This window comes from Aspergillus foveolatus, assembly GCF_047715535.1.
Source record: "Aspergillus foveolatus strain CBS 279.81 unplaced genomic scaffold BDW70scaffold_51, whole genome shotgun sequence".
In the NCBI taxonomy this organism is placed as follows: domain Eukaryota; kingdom Fungi; phylum Ascomycota; class Eurotiomycetes; order Eurotiales; family Aspergillaceae; genus Aspergillus; species Aspergillus foveolatus.
This window is the reverse complement of record NW_027396115.1, coordinates 120,701-136,539: the sequence shown is the minus strand read 5'-3', so window position 1 is coordinate 136,539 and position 15,839 is coordinate 120,701. Positions and strand designations below refer to the sequence as shown.

General features: G+C 50.1%; 6 protein-coding genes across 6 annotated transcripts; 4 read left to right on the top strand and 2 right to left on the bottom strand.

Moving 5' to 3' along the window:
- Positions 1-16: 16 nt before the first annotated feature.
- On the top strand, positions 17-1,631 carry BDW70DRAFT_170309 (transcription initiation factor TFIID subunit 7 family protein; the record flags this gene model as incomplete). Its single annotated transcript, XM_073742894.1, has 2 exons — positions 17-712; positions 776-1,631. The coding sequence occupies exons 1-2, from the start codon at positions 144-146 to the stop codon at positions 1,629-1,631; spliced, it is 1,425 nt and encodes a 474-aa protein (XP_073593323.1). The 5' UTR covers positions 17-143.
- Positions 1,632-1,689: 58 nt separating this feature from the next.
- Positions 1,690-2,423, bottom strand: BDW70DRAFT_141644 (uncharacterized protein). Its single transcript, XM_073737795.1, has one exon. It carries the CDS (start codon positions 2,362-2,364, stop codon positions 1,771-1,773), a length of 594 nt encoding a protein of 197 aa, XP_073593322.1. The 5' UTR covers positions 2,365-2,423; the 3' UTR covers positions 1,690-1,770.
- Positions 2,424-5,353: 2,930 nt separating this feature from the next.
- On the top strand, positions 5,354-7,588 carry BDW70DRAFT_170308 (sodium:solute symporter family protein; the record flags this gene model as incomplete). The annotated part of the gene is made up of 3 exons (XM_073742893.1): positions 5,354-5,629; positions 5,677-5,938; positions 5,991-7,588. 3 exons carry the CDS (start codon positions 5,354-5,356, stop codon positions 7,586-7,588), a joined length of 2,136 nt encoding a protein of 711 aa, XP_073593321.1.
- Positions 7,589-8,166: 578 nt separating this feature from the next.
- Positions 8,167-9,430, top strand: BDW70DRAFT_170306 (uncharacterized protein; the record flags this gene model as incomplete). Its single annotated transcript, XM_073742892.1, has 2 exons — positions 8,167-8,652; positions 8,747-9,430. 2 exons carry the CDS (start codon positions 8,167-8,169, stop codon positions 9,368-9,370), a joined length of 1,110 nt encoding a protein of 369 aa, XP_073593320.1. The 3' UTR covers positions 9,371-9,430.
- A 117-nt stretch (positions 9,431-9,547) lies between these two features.
- On the bottom strand, positions 9,548-10,397 carry BDW70DRAFT_152430 (uncharacterized protein; the record flags this gene model as incomplete). The annotated part of the gene is made up of 2 exons (XM_073739445.1): positions 9,548-9,662; positions 9,709-10,397. 2 exons carry the CDS (start codon positions 10,395-10,397, stop codon positions 9,548-9,550), a joined length of 804 nt encoding a protein of 267 aa, XP_073593319.1.
- A 458-nt stretch (positions 10,398-10,855) lies between these two features.
- On the top strand, positions 10,856-12,982 carry BDW70DRAFT_141642 (oxidative DNA demethylase). The gene is made up of 2 exons (XM_073737794.1): positions 10,856-11,032; positions 11,080-12,982. Exons 1-2 carry the CDS (start codon positions 10,869-10,871, stop codon positions 12,905-12,907), a joined length of 1,992 nt encoding a protein of 663 aa, XP_073593318.1. The 5' UTR covers positions 10,856-10,868; the 3' UTR covers positions 12,908-12,982.
- The last annotated feature ends 2,857 nt before the right edge of the window (positions 12,983-15,839 follow it).

Below are 15,839 nucleotides of genomic sequence, written 5' to 3'. Positions count from 1 at the left end.
TGAAGGAGAAAGCGGACTGGACTGCGCTCCCTCTTGGCCTCGGCCGCCTTGTCCGACTTGTCTTCTAACACCTCTCACCTCACCGTCACCTCTTTCTCATACATGACCCACGATTGACTACGTTTACAATCATTTAACTCAACATGTCTGACGCCCCAAGGCCGGCCATCAAGCTCACCTTCGGCAAGAAGAAGGCCGAGCCGTCCCAAAGTCAACCAGCGCCTGCTCCATCCTCAAATCAGCCTCCACCGGCGGCGCCTCAACGCAAACTCACGCTCAAGATCGCCCGGAAGCCGACCGAAGATGAATCACAAGATAAGTCGAAGAAGCCGAAGATCACAATTAAGAAGAAGAAGCGACCAGCAGATGAGGCCGCTCCGATTGAGCCGTCTGCTGGCGGCGCGTCAGAAACAACTGGACCAAAGCGACTTAAGCTGAATCCATCCAAAAAACCCGGCCTCCAGTCGATTAGAATCAAGAATAAAGGACTTGTACCAAACAGACCTACCGGCGTCGGCTACGACTCTGAAGCATCCGATACGGAAATCGACCCAGCCATTGAAGAGCAGTTCATTCTGCGTATGCTGCCGGGGGAAGACTGCGAGTATCTTCGACGCGCGATCAACGAACGCCGATTCGACCGATCTGAATTTTCTTTTAAACCATTGAACCGCGAGGGCCGACGAGCTGTCCTGAAGATTCGCGACAAGCAGTATGCTGCGGCCTTGGTGGACCTACCATGCATTATTGAAGGAATGAAAAGTTGGGATCGAAGGGGGTGGTACAAATCAGCCGATATATGTCAGATGCTTCTCGTCCTAGGTCAGATAAATAATGAAACAGAAGCCCTGAATTATCCACTCCCTGCTGAGGTGCAACGTCTGGATGACAAGACATTGCAGTACCCTCACGGCCTGACGCCTCCCCTTAGATGGGTAAGGAAACGCCGCTTCCGAGACCGCATCAGCACACGGACCATTGAGCAGGTTGAGAAAGCGGTTGAGGACTTAATCGCCCAGGATGAAGCCGCCCTAGGGCCTCCACGTTACGAGCTTGTGGACAAGACATCGCTCGATCGTGCCGAGGGTCTCGTGCAAAGCGGAGAGTATGACGACTACGAATACGACGATGAGCAAGATGCCGAAGGCGAGGTGGAAGAAGCCATGGATGACGTCGACGGCATGTTTGAAGACCTCGAGGACACACTTGCTGCAGAGATGGAGGCCGCTCTGGCAGCTGGAGCAGACGGGGCAAATTTCGAGGCGGACGTTGTTGAGACACCTGCTACCCCTGGGGTGTACCAGGCCGGCACTCCATTGGCCACCAAGCCCTCGACTCCAGCACCAGAAGACACAGGCGCAGATACGTCGGGAGACGAAAGCGACGCCTCGAACGGCGAAGAATCGCCAGAGGAGCTCGACGAAGAGCAACTCGAGCAGCAACGACAGATCCAGCAATCGCGCGAGGAGATTGCAGAATTGGAGGCCCTCATCCGCTCGGAGACAGCCAAATGGGAGACGATGAACAATCAAATCCTCAAGGGCAAGCTTGCCAAGCGTATTCATGACCTGAAGATGGAAGTGTCTCTCAAGAAGGTCTCAATCGGCGAGGGTGATAATGCCGATAGCTAGGCTACTGGACCACATGTACTTTTATTATGCATTACTTTTGATACCCAATAAGATTCGCGTTGAAACTTCGCTCATGCAGGAATATCCATAATCATAACTGTAAGTATACTAAATCTCGAAACAAACCATCCAATGCCCGCTACCTCCCAACAACCGGTTTCCCTGTCGCCTCACTAACTGCATCGCTGGGGTGCAACTCCCTATCCTGCCTCAACTTTCCCTCCCGGAGCTTCTCCCTCTCCATTTCCTCCCCCTCAATTGGTGGCGACCGTCCAACCTTATCCCCCAGAATCCTCTGATGCTCCTCCGCCTTCCTATCCAGATCCTGCAGATTACTCACACCCTCGCCCCTCGCCGGCATCCCCGGTCCCTGTGCCGTCCCAACGGCCCCCGCGTGAGCACCCGCCTGGGCTCTATGCCGCGAGTGCCCTTCCACAGCGTTCGCGATGTCCCCTTCGCTCGGCTGCTGCTCGACGCCGTACTCCGTGTCAACGTCGCTGTAGGCATGTAACGATTTGCCCGACTGTTCTTTCTTGGTATGGGTGGAAGAGACGTTGGAAGGGTTTGAAGGGTTCGAGGACGTGCCCCGGGTTATTGTGGCTGGAGCTGTGCCGTAGGTGTGCGAGCGCTGTTCGGTTTCTTGGGACTCGGCCGGATTCTGTGTTACGGGATTGGAGGGTTGTGTGTAGCTGGACTGTTTGGGAGGTTGAGGGGGTTGGCTTGTTGTGGACATTTTGTTGAGTCTAGAGTTATGTAGTATTTGAATAGATAAATGGTTTGATTTGAGCTCCGCTAATGGCAGTAGGGAGGCAGTGATTGACGGTAGTCAATGTTTGATGCTGCTGATGGTTTATATGCTGATAAGGGCATGACGTCAAGATACGCAGTCGAGGCTCCGAAGATCACTGCGCTGTGGCCTGGAGGTTTCTTGGATTTCTGGCATGAAGTCATATTGGTTGTTATCGCTTCATAAGAAGTTATAGTCTTCAGGTGCTTCAAGTTTCTTTTTCTGCGTTGCGTTGCCAGGATTAAGGGATTCATATCCATATATTTGCATAATGACGCGTATCTGAGTACGTACGGGCTATGCCCATTGGCCTGCCGCGCAAAAAAAACTACTTTAAAAGTGTAGATAATTGCATCCGGTGCCTCCAGCTGCACCCGTTGTCCTGTGATACTCTCTCCAAAGCTAAAATAATTCATGGCCTGCTTCATCTGTTCTTCCACGCCCAGTAATTGAAGTACTCTGCTGCGGGAGATCACTAAGACGGGCATTGAGAGGACCGGGCCAAGGTTTGCGTGGAGCACTTCTTGCTCGCTATACCATTGAGGTGCTCAGACATGGCTGACACATAATGTCTGATGTATCTAATATTCCCACATATCGTTGATATCTGATTGTGATGGAAAGGACATGGAGCGTCGGGTTAGTTGCTTACCGTCTTGGTGACGTATCTAAGCTCAGGACCTTCCTTATCCTGAAGGAGCTATGCTTCCACGGCGCCTACTGGCCCGACGTGCCCTACCCATAGGATCTGCTGAGTTGAAGAGGGTGAAGGATGAGTAGGACTATAGTTAGCCGTCAAGACTTATCGTAGCAATTATATCTGTGGGAGGGCCAACTCATATGCTGATCAAGGATATCATCAGCATTAAACCGGACAAAGAATACAAGGTCACCAAACCGTTCACAACCCAGAATTGCCTCTTTAGAACTTCCACAACGTTAAGAAAGTTCTCTCCTGGTTTGTAGTGTCATATGTCCAGACTCGAGACCGCCAAGGAACGCTTTGAGTAGTTTGCTAATCGAGAAAGCAGGCTGACAGCCTGTTCCTCACAACAAAACAATATAACAAGTCGTATCGGCATATTTTGGCGTCAGCGTCATCTTATTGATTCTTTGGCGATCTAGTAACCTGATGATCTCAGCGGTCATTCTTTGGTTTTCAGGCCTCGAGTGCTGTCCGCTTGGATGTGTCGCCATAAGCCTAGAGAGGCCGGTGCTAGTACGTCATACCATCCCAGGGTAAAGAAGTCAATTTGGCAAGCCTGTGATTGTATGGGCTTGAGAACGCCGTGGAGGAAGAGAAATGTGGGCCGTCAGTTCTTGGTCAGAGGAGAGAAGGCGGATAAGCGTAGCCGTAAGTACAGGATGTTGATAGAGTACGGCTTTTTGCGAGCTCAGGGAAAGCAGAGCTCGCCATACCTGTGATGTCGGGAGAAGTATAGTTTGATACGGTGCTTTATGACTTTTGTTGTGTTGTTTATATATCCCAGCATAAGACTGACACATTTTCGGAGACTCTGCTGGTGTTGGCACGTCGCAGACTGCAAGGCTTCCAAGATGAGACGAGATCAAGTTCGATCGAGTGCGACGACATTTTGAGTTCGGAATGGCGAGGAGGTATTCACCTTTAATCCTGATGGTTAAGGGCCCAGGTTAATGAAGTCTGCTCTTTTTATCCGGTGCTGACACCAGGGCTGAGTGAAGTACTAGCCCTATGCCTTGCGCGATGCACGTAATATTAAGCTTAAGTTGATTTTAATGGGCAATAAATTCATCTCCAGCATATCAGTACCACTCTGTGAATGGCATAGCGTGAGACTCATGCAATTGAGCCACCAGGTATTAGCTGGACTGGCTGACGAGGTGAACCTGACAATTCGAAAACCCTGCTGATTGATGAGAAGGCGTATCTTTCAGGCGTTCTTGTATATGTAAACATGGCTCCTGTATAGTTTCGTGATATGACTATTGCTCATGTTAATGGGTCTAAGTGAAAAGAAGAATAATGTTGGTAACGCTGTTTTTGGGGGGTGGAGGCATTATTGTATAGGTAGCAACCAGGTGATGCCAGCTACCATACAAACTGCCAGCTCACTCACTCCTTTAGTTCCCTATTGTTTCTTTCCGATTTACCTACTACCTGTCAGATCGCTGGTCCGTACCTGATCTAACAACGACATTTCTTTACTTGGTGAGATTATGGATTTCCAATATAGCAATTCCCGGGCCAAGCCCTGGAGATCCCTTGACAAGAAGTGAAGCTTTTGGCGTCTGGACGTAGTCGTCTTGGTTTTGCTTGTGTCTGGTGCACTGAGCTTGGCTCTAGCCTCACTACTGAGCACTCGGTGAGCTCGCTTCTCCCTAGGTCGCAGAGGCCATAAAGCTTTACTAACCACGGCTACGCAGAAACTTCGCCCTATACACACCAGGAGAGTTCTCGTTTTGATTCTGTTCCTTTTCTTACGGGTGAGATAGTGGGAATTCATTCTCTATCTCTTTTCAAGCTTCTATCGCGGGGGTCATTACCGGGTTGCTGATTGGTGTATTCGCCATAGTATTCTCCTGGCACGCAATCCCTTCCCTCCATTGCTCACCTGGACGCACCTCGTTTTACGTCCAATTTCAAATAACATGACCACCCATGTACCCACTGCAGCAGTTAACCCGGCGAATGGACCTCCTGATTCTCCAAAAACCTACCGGTTTCTCGGCCGGGTTTTGCATAACGCGATATCGATCTCATACTGCGTGACAGCTGCCCAAACCAGAAATGGCTGTTAGAGTTGAATCAGAGGGCAAAGACTGAATCGGATTCCATGGCTTTTAGTCGATATAAATGTCGAGTATCCTCTGCGGCCCAGAAAATCCTGTCAAAGTCAACAGAAGCTCAACAACAACAATTTTCTGGGCTTTCTGACTGATACTTCGGGACACAATGTCTTCAGTTGGAACTGACCTAATCCCTCAGGGGACGGCGTATGGCCTGCTTATTGGCCTCGGCGTCCTTTTCTGCGGGGTGATACTTATTGCCATCAAAGTGCAGAAGGCCTATCTATCTGAGGATTCAGCAACTTCGGAGATGTTTATGGTCGCGAACAGATCTGTTGGAAGAGGACTGACAGCCTCAGCGGTATTTTCGTCATGGATGTGGATCAATGAGACGGTTTTGTGCGCCGCCATGTGCTATAGATATGGATTGGCTGTGCCTTTGGTGCGTCTCTTGCTTATACATGGCGTTGAGCAGGCTGACAAAAACAGTGGTGGGGATCAGGTCTCTGCTTCCAGATTGCGCTCATGGCTGCTCTCGGAGTCATGGCCAAGATTCGAGTGCCGTATGCTCATACTTCACTGGAGATTATAAAAATGAGATATGGCACAATTGGACATTTGGTCTTTATCGTCTTGAACTTGGTCAACAACGTCTTTGGCTGTGCTTCTATGATTTTAACAGGATCTCAACTGGTATCTGGAGTTTCTGGCATGCACTTTGTCGCAGCCACCATTCTGATTCCCTTGGGAGGTGAGTAGCCCTGCGATAAGTCGGAGACGACCGAAATTGATCAAGCTTCTAGTGGTCTTGTATACTGCTGTTGGAGGTCTCAAAGCCACCTTTCTGACAGACTTTCTGCACACGGCTGTCGCCCTTATTCTCATTATATATTTTACCTTGTCTGTTTTGACGAATGAACATATTGGCGGACTGGGTGGTCTCTACGATAAGGTGATGGCCACAGCAAGCGAAAACTATATCCCGGACAACTACGAGGGATCGTTGCTCACCATGAAGTCGAAGGGAGCAATCATCTGGGGGTTGGTTCTGAAATTTGGAAACCTGGCCCTGGTCGTCATGGATACTGCCTTCTGGCAAAAGTCCTTTGCCAGCGAGGTCAACTCAACTGTACCAGCATATAACCTTGCCGCAATCGCCGTCTTTGGTATCCCATGGGGTCTAGGAACAGTTCTTGGACTATCCGCCAGAGCACTTCATCTCACAACCATATTCCCGACATATCCCGCGGACATCACTGAGACAGAGGTCTCAACAGGTCTGGTGATGCCATTCCTCGTTAAAGCCCTCATCGGTGACTCCGGCATTGTCGCATTTTTTGTGCTTCTTTTCATGGCTTTGACTAGCACTGTATCGTCTTCCATGATTGCGGTCAGCAGTATTCTCTCGTTCGACATCTACAAGACATATTTCAACCCCAAAGCAACAGACAGGAAGCTGCTCAAAGCAAGCCACGTCACCGTGGTCATTCATGCCGTCTTCATTACCGGCATCTCAATTGCACTGAATTATGGCGGCGCCAACATGACCTGGCTTGGCTACTTCAGACCCGTCCTTTCCTGTCCCGGAATCATTCCTCTCGGCCTGACTCTTTTCTGGAGCGGCCAGACAAAACTGGCCGCAATTCTCGCGCCTGTCTTGGGATTTTTCACGGGACTCGCACTCTGGCTGGGTACCGCGCATGCTCTGTACGGCGAAGTGAACATGATAACAACAGGGAACCTTCTACCCGCACTCTACGGAGCTATTGGGTCCTTTTTCTCCCCTGCTATCTACTCATTTGCAATTTCTCTCTACAAACCCTACAAATTCGACTGGCGGATCTTCCTCCGCATCGAACTCGCTGAGGAAGCCCAACCCCCCAGTGCCGACAAATCAACAGCCACAGTCATCGAGTCAGAAGTGAAAGAAAAATCCGGTAACCAGAACCCCAAGTGCAACACCTCAGACACGGCCGCAGCCACAACCGCAACTGCGGACCCCGAACACGCAGCGGCCCTTGAGAAGCCCAATGCCGCATCAAGAGCAACCTCAACTCCCGTCTCCGAACTAAGCCTAGACGACATTCGCCACCCCTTTGACGAAAAGACATTAAGAGAACTGTACCGCTGGATGAAGATAGCCTGGGTCATCTTTGTAGTCATCGTCCTGGTAACCTTCATCCTCTGGCCGATGCCCCTGTACCGGAATTACATCTTCAGCAAGTCGTTCTTCTCAGGTTGGGTATCCGTGGCTATTGTCTGGCAATTTTTTGCGTTCTCTGCTGTTGTCATCTATCCGCTATACGATGGACGGTATGAGATCGACAAGGGCGCTCGAGGTATGTGGAAGTCCACGAAGGAGTTTGTGGCGAAGAGGCGTTCAAAGACTATAGACTCTTGAGATGAAAAGGTCTCACATAGAGGTTGATAGAATGGGTACATAGGTGTATAGAATTAACTGCAAACGTCCAGTGAATACATTGTATCATAATAGATTTAGGACTTGTGCTTGACCCTCTTTAAAGAATCATTATAATGCCTCCAGCCATGTTCGCATCTATCTGCATAACTCCCAGCCTTTTAATCAGATTCAGGTGAGCACCCTTCACCAGCCAACTCCCTGAGACAGACATTCTTCCATAAAGAGTGTATCTTTAAAATGCTCAACCCTATGCAGGAACCTAACCATGCCGAGAAGGCACAAACACAGTTGTGACTCTCTTTACCTTCCCAATTACATACTTCCCGATCTCTTTCTCTGACTCCATTCAGTGCACTTGTTGTCTTCAATTTCTGAGTTTGACCTTCCGTTGTAGTAGTACCCGTCCTATCCCACCATATCCTACCATATCACCCAATCAGGATTTCCAGCTATAGCAAAGCCGTCTTACCAAGGGCAAGGCAAGTCAATTCTGGTGGTATACAAAGGCAGTGCAAAATTCCAAGGACAAAGACAGATAAATATCCACGGATATCACGATGATGCTCCACGGCCAACGTCAAGCTCAAATCACCCCATTCTTTACGCAACCGAAACACCGTCCAGCCCTAAAGCGCCCCTTTGCGCTATCAGCATCACCCTCACCCTCGTGCTCACCATCTTCCTTGTCGCCAGCGCATGACTATGGCTCTGAGCCCACCGCAAAGCGGAACTTACTCACCACATCCGAGAACGGGTCCAACGACAAGACCTACGCCCAGCGGTTTCGGGAGAGATTGGAGGGGTACCGAGCCTGCAGGGAGAAGGAACTTGGTGACCCGTTTAGCCCCGATAGGAGTTCTAGCTGCAACTGCGGCCTCAGCCCCAGCCCTGACCGGACAGTGTGTGAAGAGGATTATGACGACGAGTGTTACGATGACGAAGACGACGACGATGACGATAATGATAATAATGAGATTGTCGTACAGGATTCTGTGTTGCTAGGTGAGGGTGGTTGTCTCCGTGACAGCGAACATGGTGATGATGTGGGTTCTCCGATTGTCTTATCAGTATTGAAGGGTGGTGCTTCGGAGTACTGTAATTCTCACCACACGACCTGTACTAACAAAGATTGAATAGACTGCTGTAGTGAGAGGCGATAACGTACACCCGCAGCAGCATTCAGAGCCGCAACCGGAACCGCAACCGCAGTTTATACAGGAACACGAAACAGAGCGCTACGCTCCTCTCTCAAACGAGGCAATTAGTAACATCTTGCTGCAATGTGCGCCGTATTCGGCCTCCACGCAGACGTGGATAAGAACACACAGGGCGAATGAAGCTGATAAGGAGAGAAAGAAGGCGCTTTTGAAGCAGCGGGATGACCTTCGAAGGCAGGTGTTACAGCTGCGGCCAAAGAGCGAGTGGACTATGAACAGAGCTGTTAAGGTCCCTGTATTTAAGCTTCATGATAATGGTATTGAGAACAGGGCTGGGGTTGGTGGCTGTGGAGTGAATTCTGTGGGAAGTCGTGAGGTATCCTTGCCGAGTGAGGCGTCCTCATGTGGGCAGGATAACAACCTGATCGGATTCAATTATCGTGGGCGCGCCTATATTCTCGACGAGAAGGATAAACAGTGGATGAAGGTCTTTAGATCGACTGGGAGACTTCAGGTAGCGGCGTGCTATGAAGAGGCGTCCATCGTTCCCTCACGCACCATGGAAGAGTTTCAGAAGTATTTCAGTATCTCCGACCAGTGGTGACGATTGCTTTCACCTTGGTGTCCGTTCTGGGCTTGGTCAAACCCTCGTAACGGCGTTATGATTATATTTTTCAGCAAGACTGTTAGGTATCATATATTACTATCAGAAACCAATAACAGTCTCATGACTTCTTGCCCTTGTTGCTCCCTTTTGCTTTCGTCGAAGTCTCTAGTTTATCTACCAGCGGTTGATACGGTGACGCCAGCAAATGCAACGGCGCTGGCGCTGGCGTGGCTGATGCCGGCACCGGCGCCTCATCCCGTCTCGGCTCACCAAGAGAAGGACGACGAAGCTGTTCCTTATGCATCTTATCCAGGCTCTCCCCAACTACCTGGTACTTCGCCCAGTTGATTGCCGGCATGCGGACGATATTCTGAGCTGCAGGGAGTGTTCCCAGCTCTGAAGATATTGGGGATCCACCTTCCGGGGTCTCCGTATCTCCATCACGATCCTCTTCTTCATGGTTGAAATCGATAAATCCACCCTGCTCTTTCCTCGCCAGTTTCCCATCAACAAGTTCACGGGCAAATCTCTCCGGATCCTTGGCCGCCGCTTCTTTCATCCTCTCCAACGTCTGAATATCCCGTAGACTCTGTTGCTTTTGAAGCTGTAGAATGGAGATCGCTGAGCGCAGGGCAATCGCATCGGGATTGTCGCTTTCGGAGATTGGGACCGGCGGTGGTGGCTCGGGGGCGAAGGTGGGCGGTGCCCGTGGAGGTAAAGACGACGGGTTCGGAGGAGTTGGAGGGACTTGTGATGTAGGCGAGGGCGATGTCGTTGGCGGAACTATGGCCTGTGTCGTTCCGTTTGTGGAGGGGTTCTTGACCGGCGCGAGATGGGCGAACACGGGCGTTACAGGCGAATAAGGCGGGCGAGGAGGTGTTCCTGGGCGCTGAGCCTCATTATCCTGATCCGCGTGATTCTGCTGCGTCGTTGTCGGGCCTGTATAGTCTGCGCCGGGTCTGTTGATAGCTGGTTCAGGCACCGCGGTGGTGTTGACTGGGCTGATGCTATGACGTTGGTCCATCGTTTGTGTTCGATATGCGACAGGTAGGTTATGATATCTCTTTCCATATACATGTACTTGAGTTTGAAAATCGTGTAGACCATAGTATCATGCCAAACAAGCCCTAGAAGAGTGAAAAGGGTCGCTAGGCAGCACTGTGATGATGGTGGCTGGATGGAGGCGTGCTTTGAGTGCTTATCGTGACTCCCGACACTCCGCTAAATGGCGCAAACGCGGTATTTCTCCGCGATGTGTCGACACGACTCTCCTCGGGTAGACATGACTTATCTACAAGAAGTAAATGTCAAGTAATTGCTATTATATATTCTTTGATTGCAGAGCTTTTGACTGCAACCCCAATGCTAAATAGCTAGACCGACTGGCAGTGGCCTGAGCATGGCCTGATCTTTTTCACGTGACCACCGGCAATTAACAGCACAAAAATTTTTGAAACTCACCCTCATCAAGTCGATCACTTTCTGGAGGCTCAAAATGAAGCGCAAGACCAACAGCAGAGAGTCGGTGGATGAAAATGGCCAGCCTGACACCAAAAAGCGAGCGCTTTCCAGCGAGGAAGTCGCATTGCGCTTCCGCGACGGTCTCTTCGAGCCGTCCGTACAAGAGAACTATACCAAGTTATATGCTGAATCTGGGCCGTACGTTTAACCAATTGCTTTGATGCGCCCCCACGCTGATTTTTCAGTTACTTGCACGGCGTCATTCATCCTCTAATCGAAGACTCCCTCCTGCGCGCCGTCCGCGACGAAATACAGGCGCATCTGCATTTCACTGAGAAGGAAACGGATATCTACAAAATCTTCCAATCGGGAGACCTCGCAAACTTGGATGGGTTGGACGATGGGTCATTGTCGCGGCTACCCTCAATCCTTAAACTTCGCGATGCCCTGTACTCCGCGCGGTTCCGTGAGTTCCTGTCTTCGGTCACAGGCTCGGGCAAGCTGAGTGGGCAGAAGACGGACATGGCCATCAACGTTTACAACGAGGGATGCCATCTCCTCTGCCACGACGATGTCATTGGGAGCAGGCGACTCAGTTATATTTTGTACCTGACCGACCCCGACACCCCATGGCAAGCGGAATGGGGCGGCGCTCTACGCTTGTACCCTACGACGACGAAGAAGGATGCCAAAGGTGAAGACGTTAAGGTCCCAAGCCCAGACTTCTCTCTGAGTATTCCGCCCGCTTTCAATCAATTGAGCTTTTTTACTGTTCAACCCGGAGAAAGCTTTCACGACGTCGAGGAGGTCTATCACCCCGCCGAAAATGAGGACAAGTCCAAGAAGCGCGTTCGAATGGCCATCAGCGGTTGGTTCCATATTCCCCAGAAAGGCGAAGATGGATACGAAGAAGGGCTGGAGGAGAAGCTCGCCGAGCGTAGTAGTCTCTCCCAACTCCAAGGCCGCGCGGACATCTACGACCTTCCTCAGCCAAAGACTGTGGTCTGCGAGGACGAAACGGAAGAAGCCAAGGAGGACCCCAAAGGCAAGGGCAAGGCCAAAGCTGAGGAGGAACCCGGTGCTGTCTTCACCGAGTCGGACTTGAACTTCCTTGTTCAATACATCGCCCCTTCATACCTCACCCCCGACATCGCAGAGGAAATGTCAGACGCCTTCCTCAACGACTCCTCCCTCAACCTCGAGCACTTCCTTTCGAAGAAGTTTGCCGCAAAGGTCCGCTCATATATCGAAGAGCAGGAGAAGAAAGATCTTCCCGCCTCGTCTGATGAAATCCAGGCTTCAACAGACTGGACCGTTGCCCGACCACCCCACAAACACCGCTACCTCTACCAGGAACCCTCCGCGGAAGCCGGTCCCTCAAAAACACCCATTCAAGAACTTCTGAATGACCTCTTCCGCTCCAAGCCATTCCGGAAGTGGCTTTCGCTTATCACAGGCTCAGATCGTATTACCAGCTACAACCTCCTTGCGCGCCGCTTCCGCCGAGGCAAGGACTACACCCTAGCCAACAGCTACGTTGGCGAAGAGCCCCGCCTAGAGTTCACCCTTTGTCTAACTCCTACTCCGGGTTGGGAAAAGGAAGACGCAGAAGAGGAAGAGGAAGCCTCCGGTGATGCAAATGGTACCTCCGAGGCAAGGTCTTCCAAGAAGACCAGCAACAAAAAGTCCGAATCCAAGTCTGACCAGGACGACCACGAAATCTCCGTCGGAGGCTACGAGATTTACATGGCCGGCGACGACGAAGAAGAGAAGTCCGGTGCCGCCGACCCGGCCATTTACCAATCCGCCGCGGACGACGAAGATGACGGAATCCTATTCAGCACAGCAGCAGGCTGGAACCGGCTTAGCATTGTGCTGCGGGACAGCGGGACCCTGAGATTTGTCAAGTATGTTAGCGCTGCGGCGAAAGGGGATCGGTGGGATATTACAGGTGAGATGGGTGTTGAATTCAATGAAGACGACGACGATGAGGAGGGCGAGGAGGGTGAGGGAGACGATGGGGATGAAGACGACGATGTCGAGGACGAAGGTATGGATGAGGATGAGGAGTAATCCACGGTCTCTTCATATACATTTATCTACCTCCTATAGGCGTACCTTGGTATCTGCAGTTATCTGCGGTCAATGAATTAATGGCTTGAATGTATACTTTGCGCCTTAGATGTCTCTCATCCTATCCACCACCACCACCACGAGCGCTCTTTATCATAATCACATGCCAGCCCAGCCTACTGCTACAATTCTCACGTACAGCCACGGGTTCAGTCCAGCCGGGCTATTCCAGCCAAAACCCTAATCTCCCAGCTTCCTACCGGTGTGTAAATCACGCAGTACAGCCTTCGCTACCAAGCAAATAAAATATCCTATGTGTCTATCCGTGTGCATATCCAGGTACCTCTCCTATTTACTTGGATAGAACCTGATAGAAACGGAAGCGAAAGCAATCAACTCCGGTTAGCAAGTCCGAATCCGAGCGACAACACCGAGCTTCAGCACCGAGCTCGGACATCAAGCACCAACTAATAAGTCCGGCGGAATTCAAACGCCGGCTCCTACTCTCGTCAATTTCGCTTACTGGGTATTTCACTCTGTATCCGGTAGTTCACCGCGTATTCCGTAACACCGTACGGCGTAAGCAACGGGCGGCCTATGAAAGCTCCTTCCGTTCCGAAGAGCACGCTAATTCAAAGCTACCCTAAGGTTACAGTACAGGTACGTATGGGATTGTATTCGCTGAAGTGAACGAATCTGAAACACCAAGTACGCCATCAGGATCCTGATCCCGGTCAAGCCACACACGTGGCGCGTGCAGCGCCCTGAGGCTAGCCAATGACACTGAGACGTTTGTCTTTGACTAGCGTTGCAGTTTGTGATGAAAGCTCTGTTAGGCTGGCGTGGAAATATAGACGCTTCAGACCGGTAGTAATATGGCTGTGGCGGCGCTTGCAGAGGACAGGCGGATACAGTCGTGGGTCGGCGCTGCAGTCGGGCTACAATCTAGGTTAGGATTTACGGGGTAGGTGCTGGACAGCCTGGACTAACAGAAATTTATGTTTCCAATCCTTCAGGGTGGATAAGGGCTGAACATTATCGGGTCATCTAGGACTGTTGCTGGATTGGTCCACTTAGACCTATCATGATAATATTTGTACTTCTATATACTCTGTACGAGGTAGTGTCAGCCATGCCCAAAGGCTATCTACTCAGTACAGCAAGAAAGGCCATGTACTTGCAAGAGGTAACGGCTTGTATATTTCCCATTGAATTTGGGATATATAGTTTTCCCGCTCCTGAACCGGCCAGGGTCACGGAAGGGAAATACATTAAAAGTATCAAAAGCCAGGCATGCACGTATGCTCCTGGATATCAACCTAGCCAGAAGGCAGAGGAAGCAAGACCAGGTACTGATCTAGATGTGGCCGGGGCTTACTCATATGTCAACCTCTCCCATTCGGTTGGAAGTATAGAACTTACTAACAGATCCTCGAGAAAGCCCGGGCACTAGCTCTCAGTCATTGCCATGTAGCCCTGGGATTAGCATCGTAAGATGTGGAACCGGAAAATAAGACTGGCAGAGTAAAAGAGCTGTGCCGGATTCAACTCGGCTTTGTACCGCGGCAGTCATCGCCAATGCATGTGGTGTAGGATCGACAGCATACTTTTCAATGCGTCCTTCGTAAGTTACCTTGTATGATTTATTCAGCTTGTTGCATGCGAGATATGTTCGTTCATGTCGTGCGCAGGATACTCTGTTTGATATCAGGCTATATGGCAGCAGATGCCTAGTATATTCAGTGTTCCATAGGTTTGTTCTTCAATAGATTCCTGGTCGTTTAACTTTTCAGCTGTGAACAAGCCCCGGCTATGTAATCTCTGCATTTGTGACTTGCAAGGATAATAATGTCATAGCTGTGATCATGGTGTCTCCGTACCCTTGCTGGAACCATACACTATCAGTCTCTGATATTGCTAAGCGAATGATCACATAAACAGAGAGTACGAAGTACATATGGCCATACCACATCTCTCCCCACTTTCTCACGTCATACTTAAAAGGAATAAGCGCTGAAATTCATGCACAACGACCGCGTACCTGAGACCCTGGATGGTTAGTGCTCACCAATTAATCTAGCCATCGTCTCCGCAACCGCTCATCCTGCTGCCAATTCAGCAAGACGTTATGGGGCTTCAGCTGGGAAGAAAATACAAAGCCCCTATCGAATAGAGCACTTTCTTTTCCAGGCCTGAAGTATGGATAACGCAAGGGTCGTCATCTCAGTCTCTAACTCCAATCCCTGGGCCGAACATGCGAATGAACCTCCTGCAAGGCTGACATTGCGATCAACCTTCGCTGAATACTGTATCTGGCATGTCCAAAGACGAATTTATGGGATCGGATGGTGTTCGACTTCGGCGTCAGTGAGGAATAGAACAATATATTTTGTTCCAAGATGACAAATCTACACACACATAGTTAAATATAGGAAAATATACACGAACAAGAGCAGATAACGGAGAAGCAACATGTAGTTATGTAAAAGGAGAACAAGATAAGGAGGTATCCTAAATACTAGCTACGTATTCGCCCACCGATGCGCGCTCGAACTATCGAGCATATTCTCCAGTCCGAGACAGGCTTACAGAACAGACCATTCATTTCATATGAAGGAGCTTCACTACGTACAAATATCAATCCCGCGAAATACCAAACCTTATCACTTCCTGAGTTTACAATTATGTGAGACTAGACTACCTGGGCCAAGAGGATAAAATGGAAATGGCCCTAACCCTAGTCCTATAGTGCTACAAGTGGCTATCTTGCTAGCTAGCTTCGGTTGGTTTGGACATAGATGGATGACAAATAACTTCTGTAGTGTAAGGTAAGTCATCAAGAGACCCTGAGACTGGCCTACTGTACTTATCAGTCAAGATTAGACTGGTTATTACATAAACCTTCCATTATAGATTCTTTTAAAAGTTATCT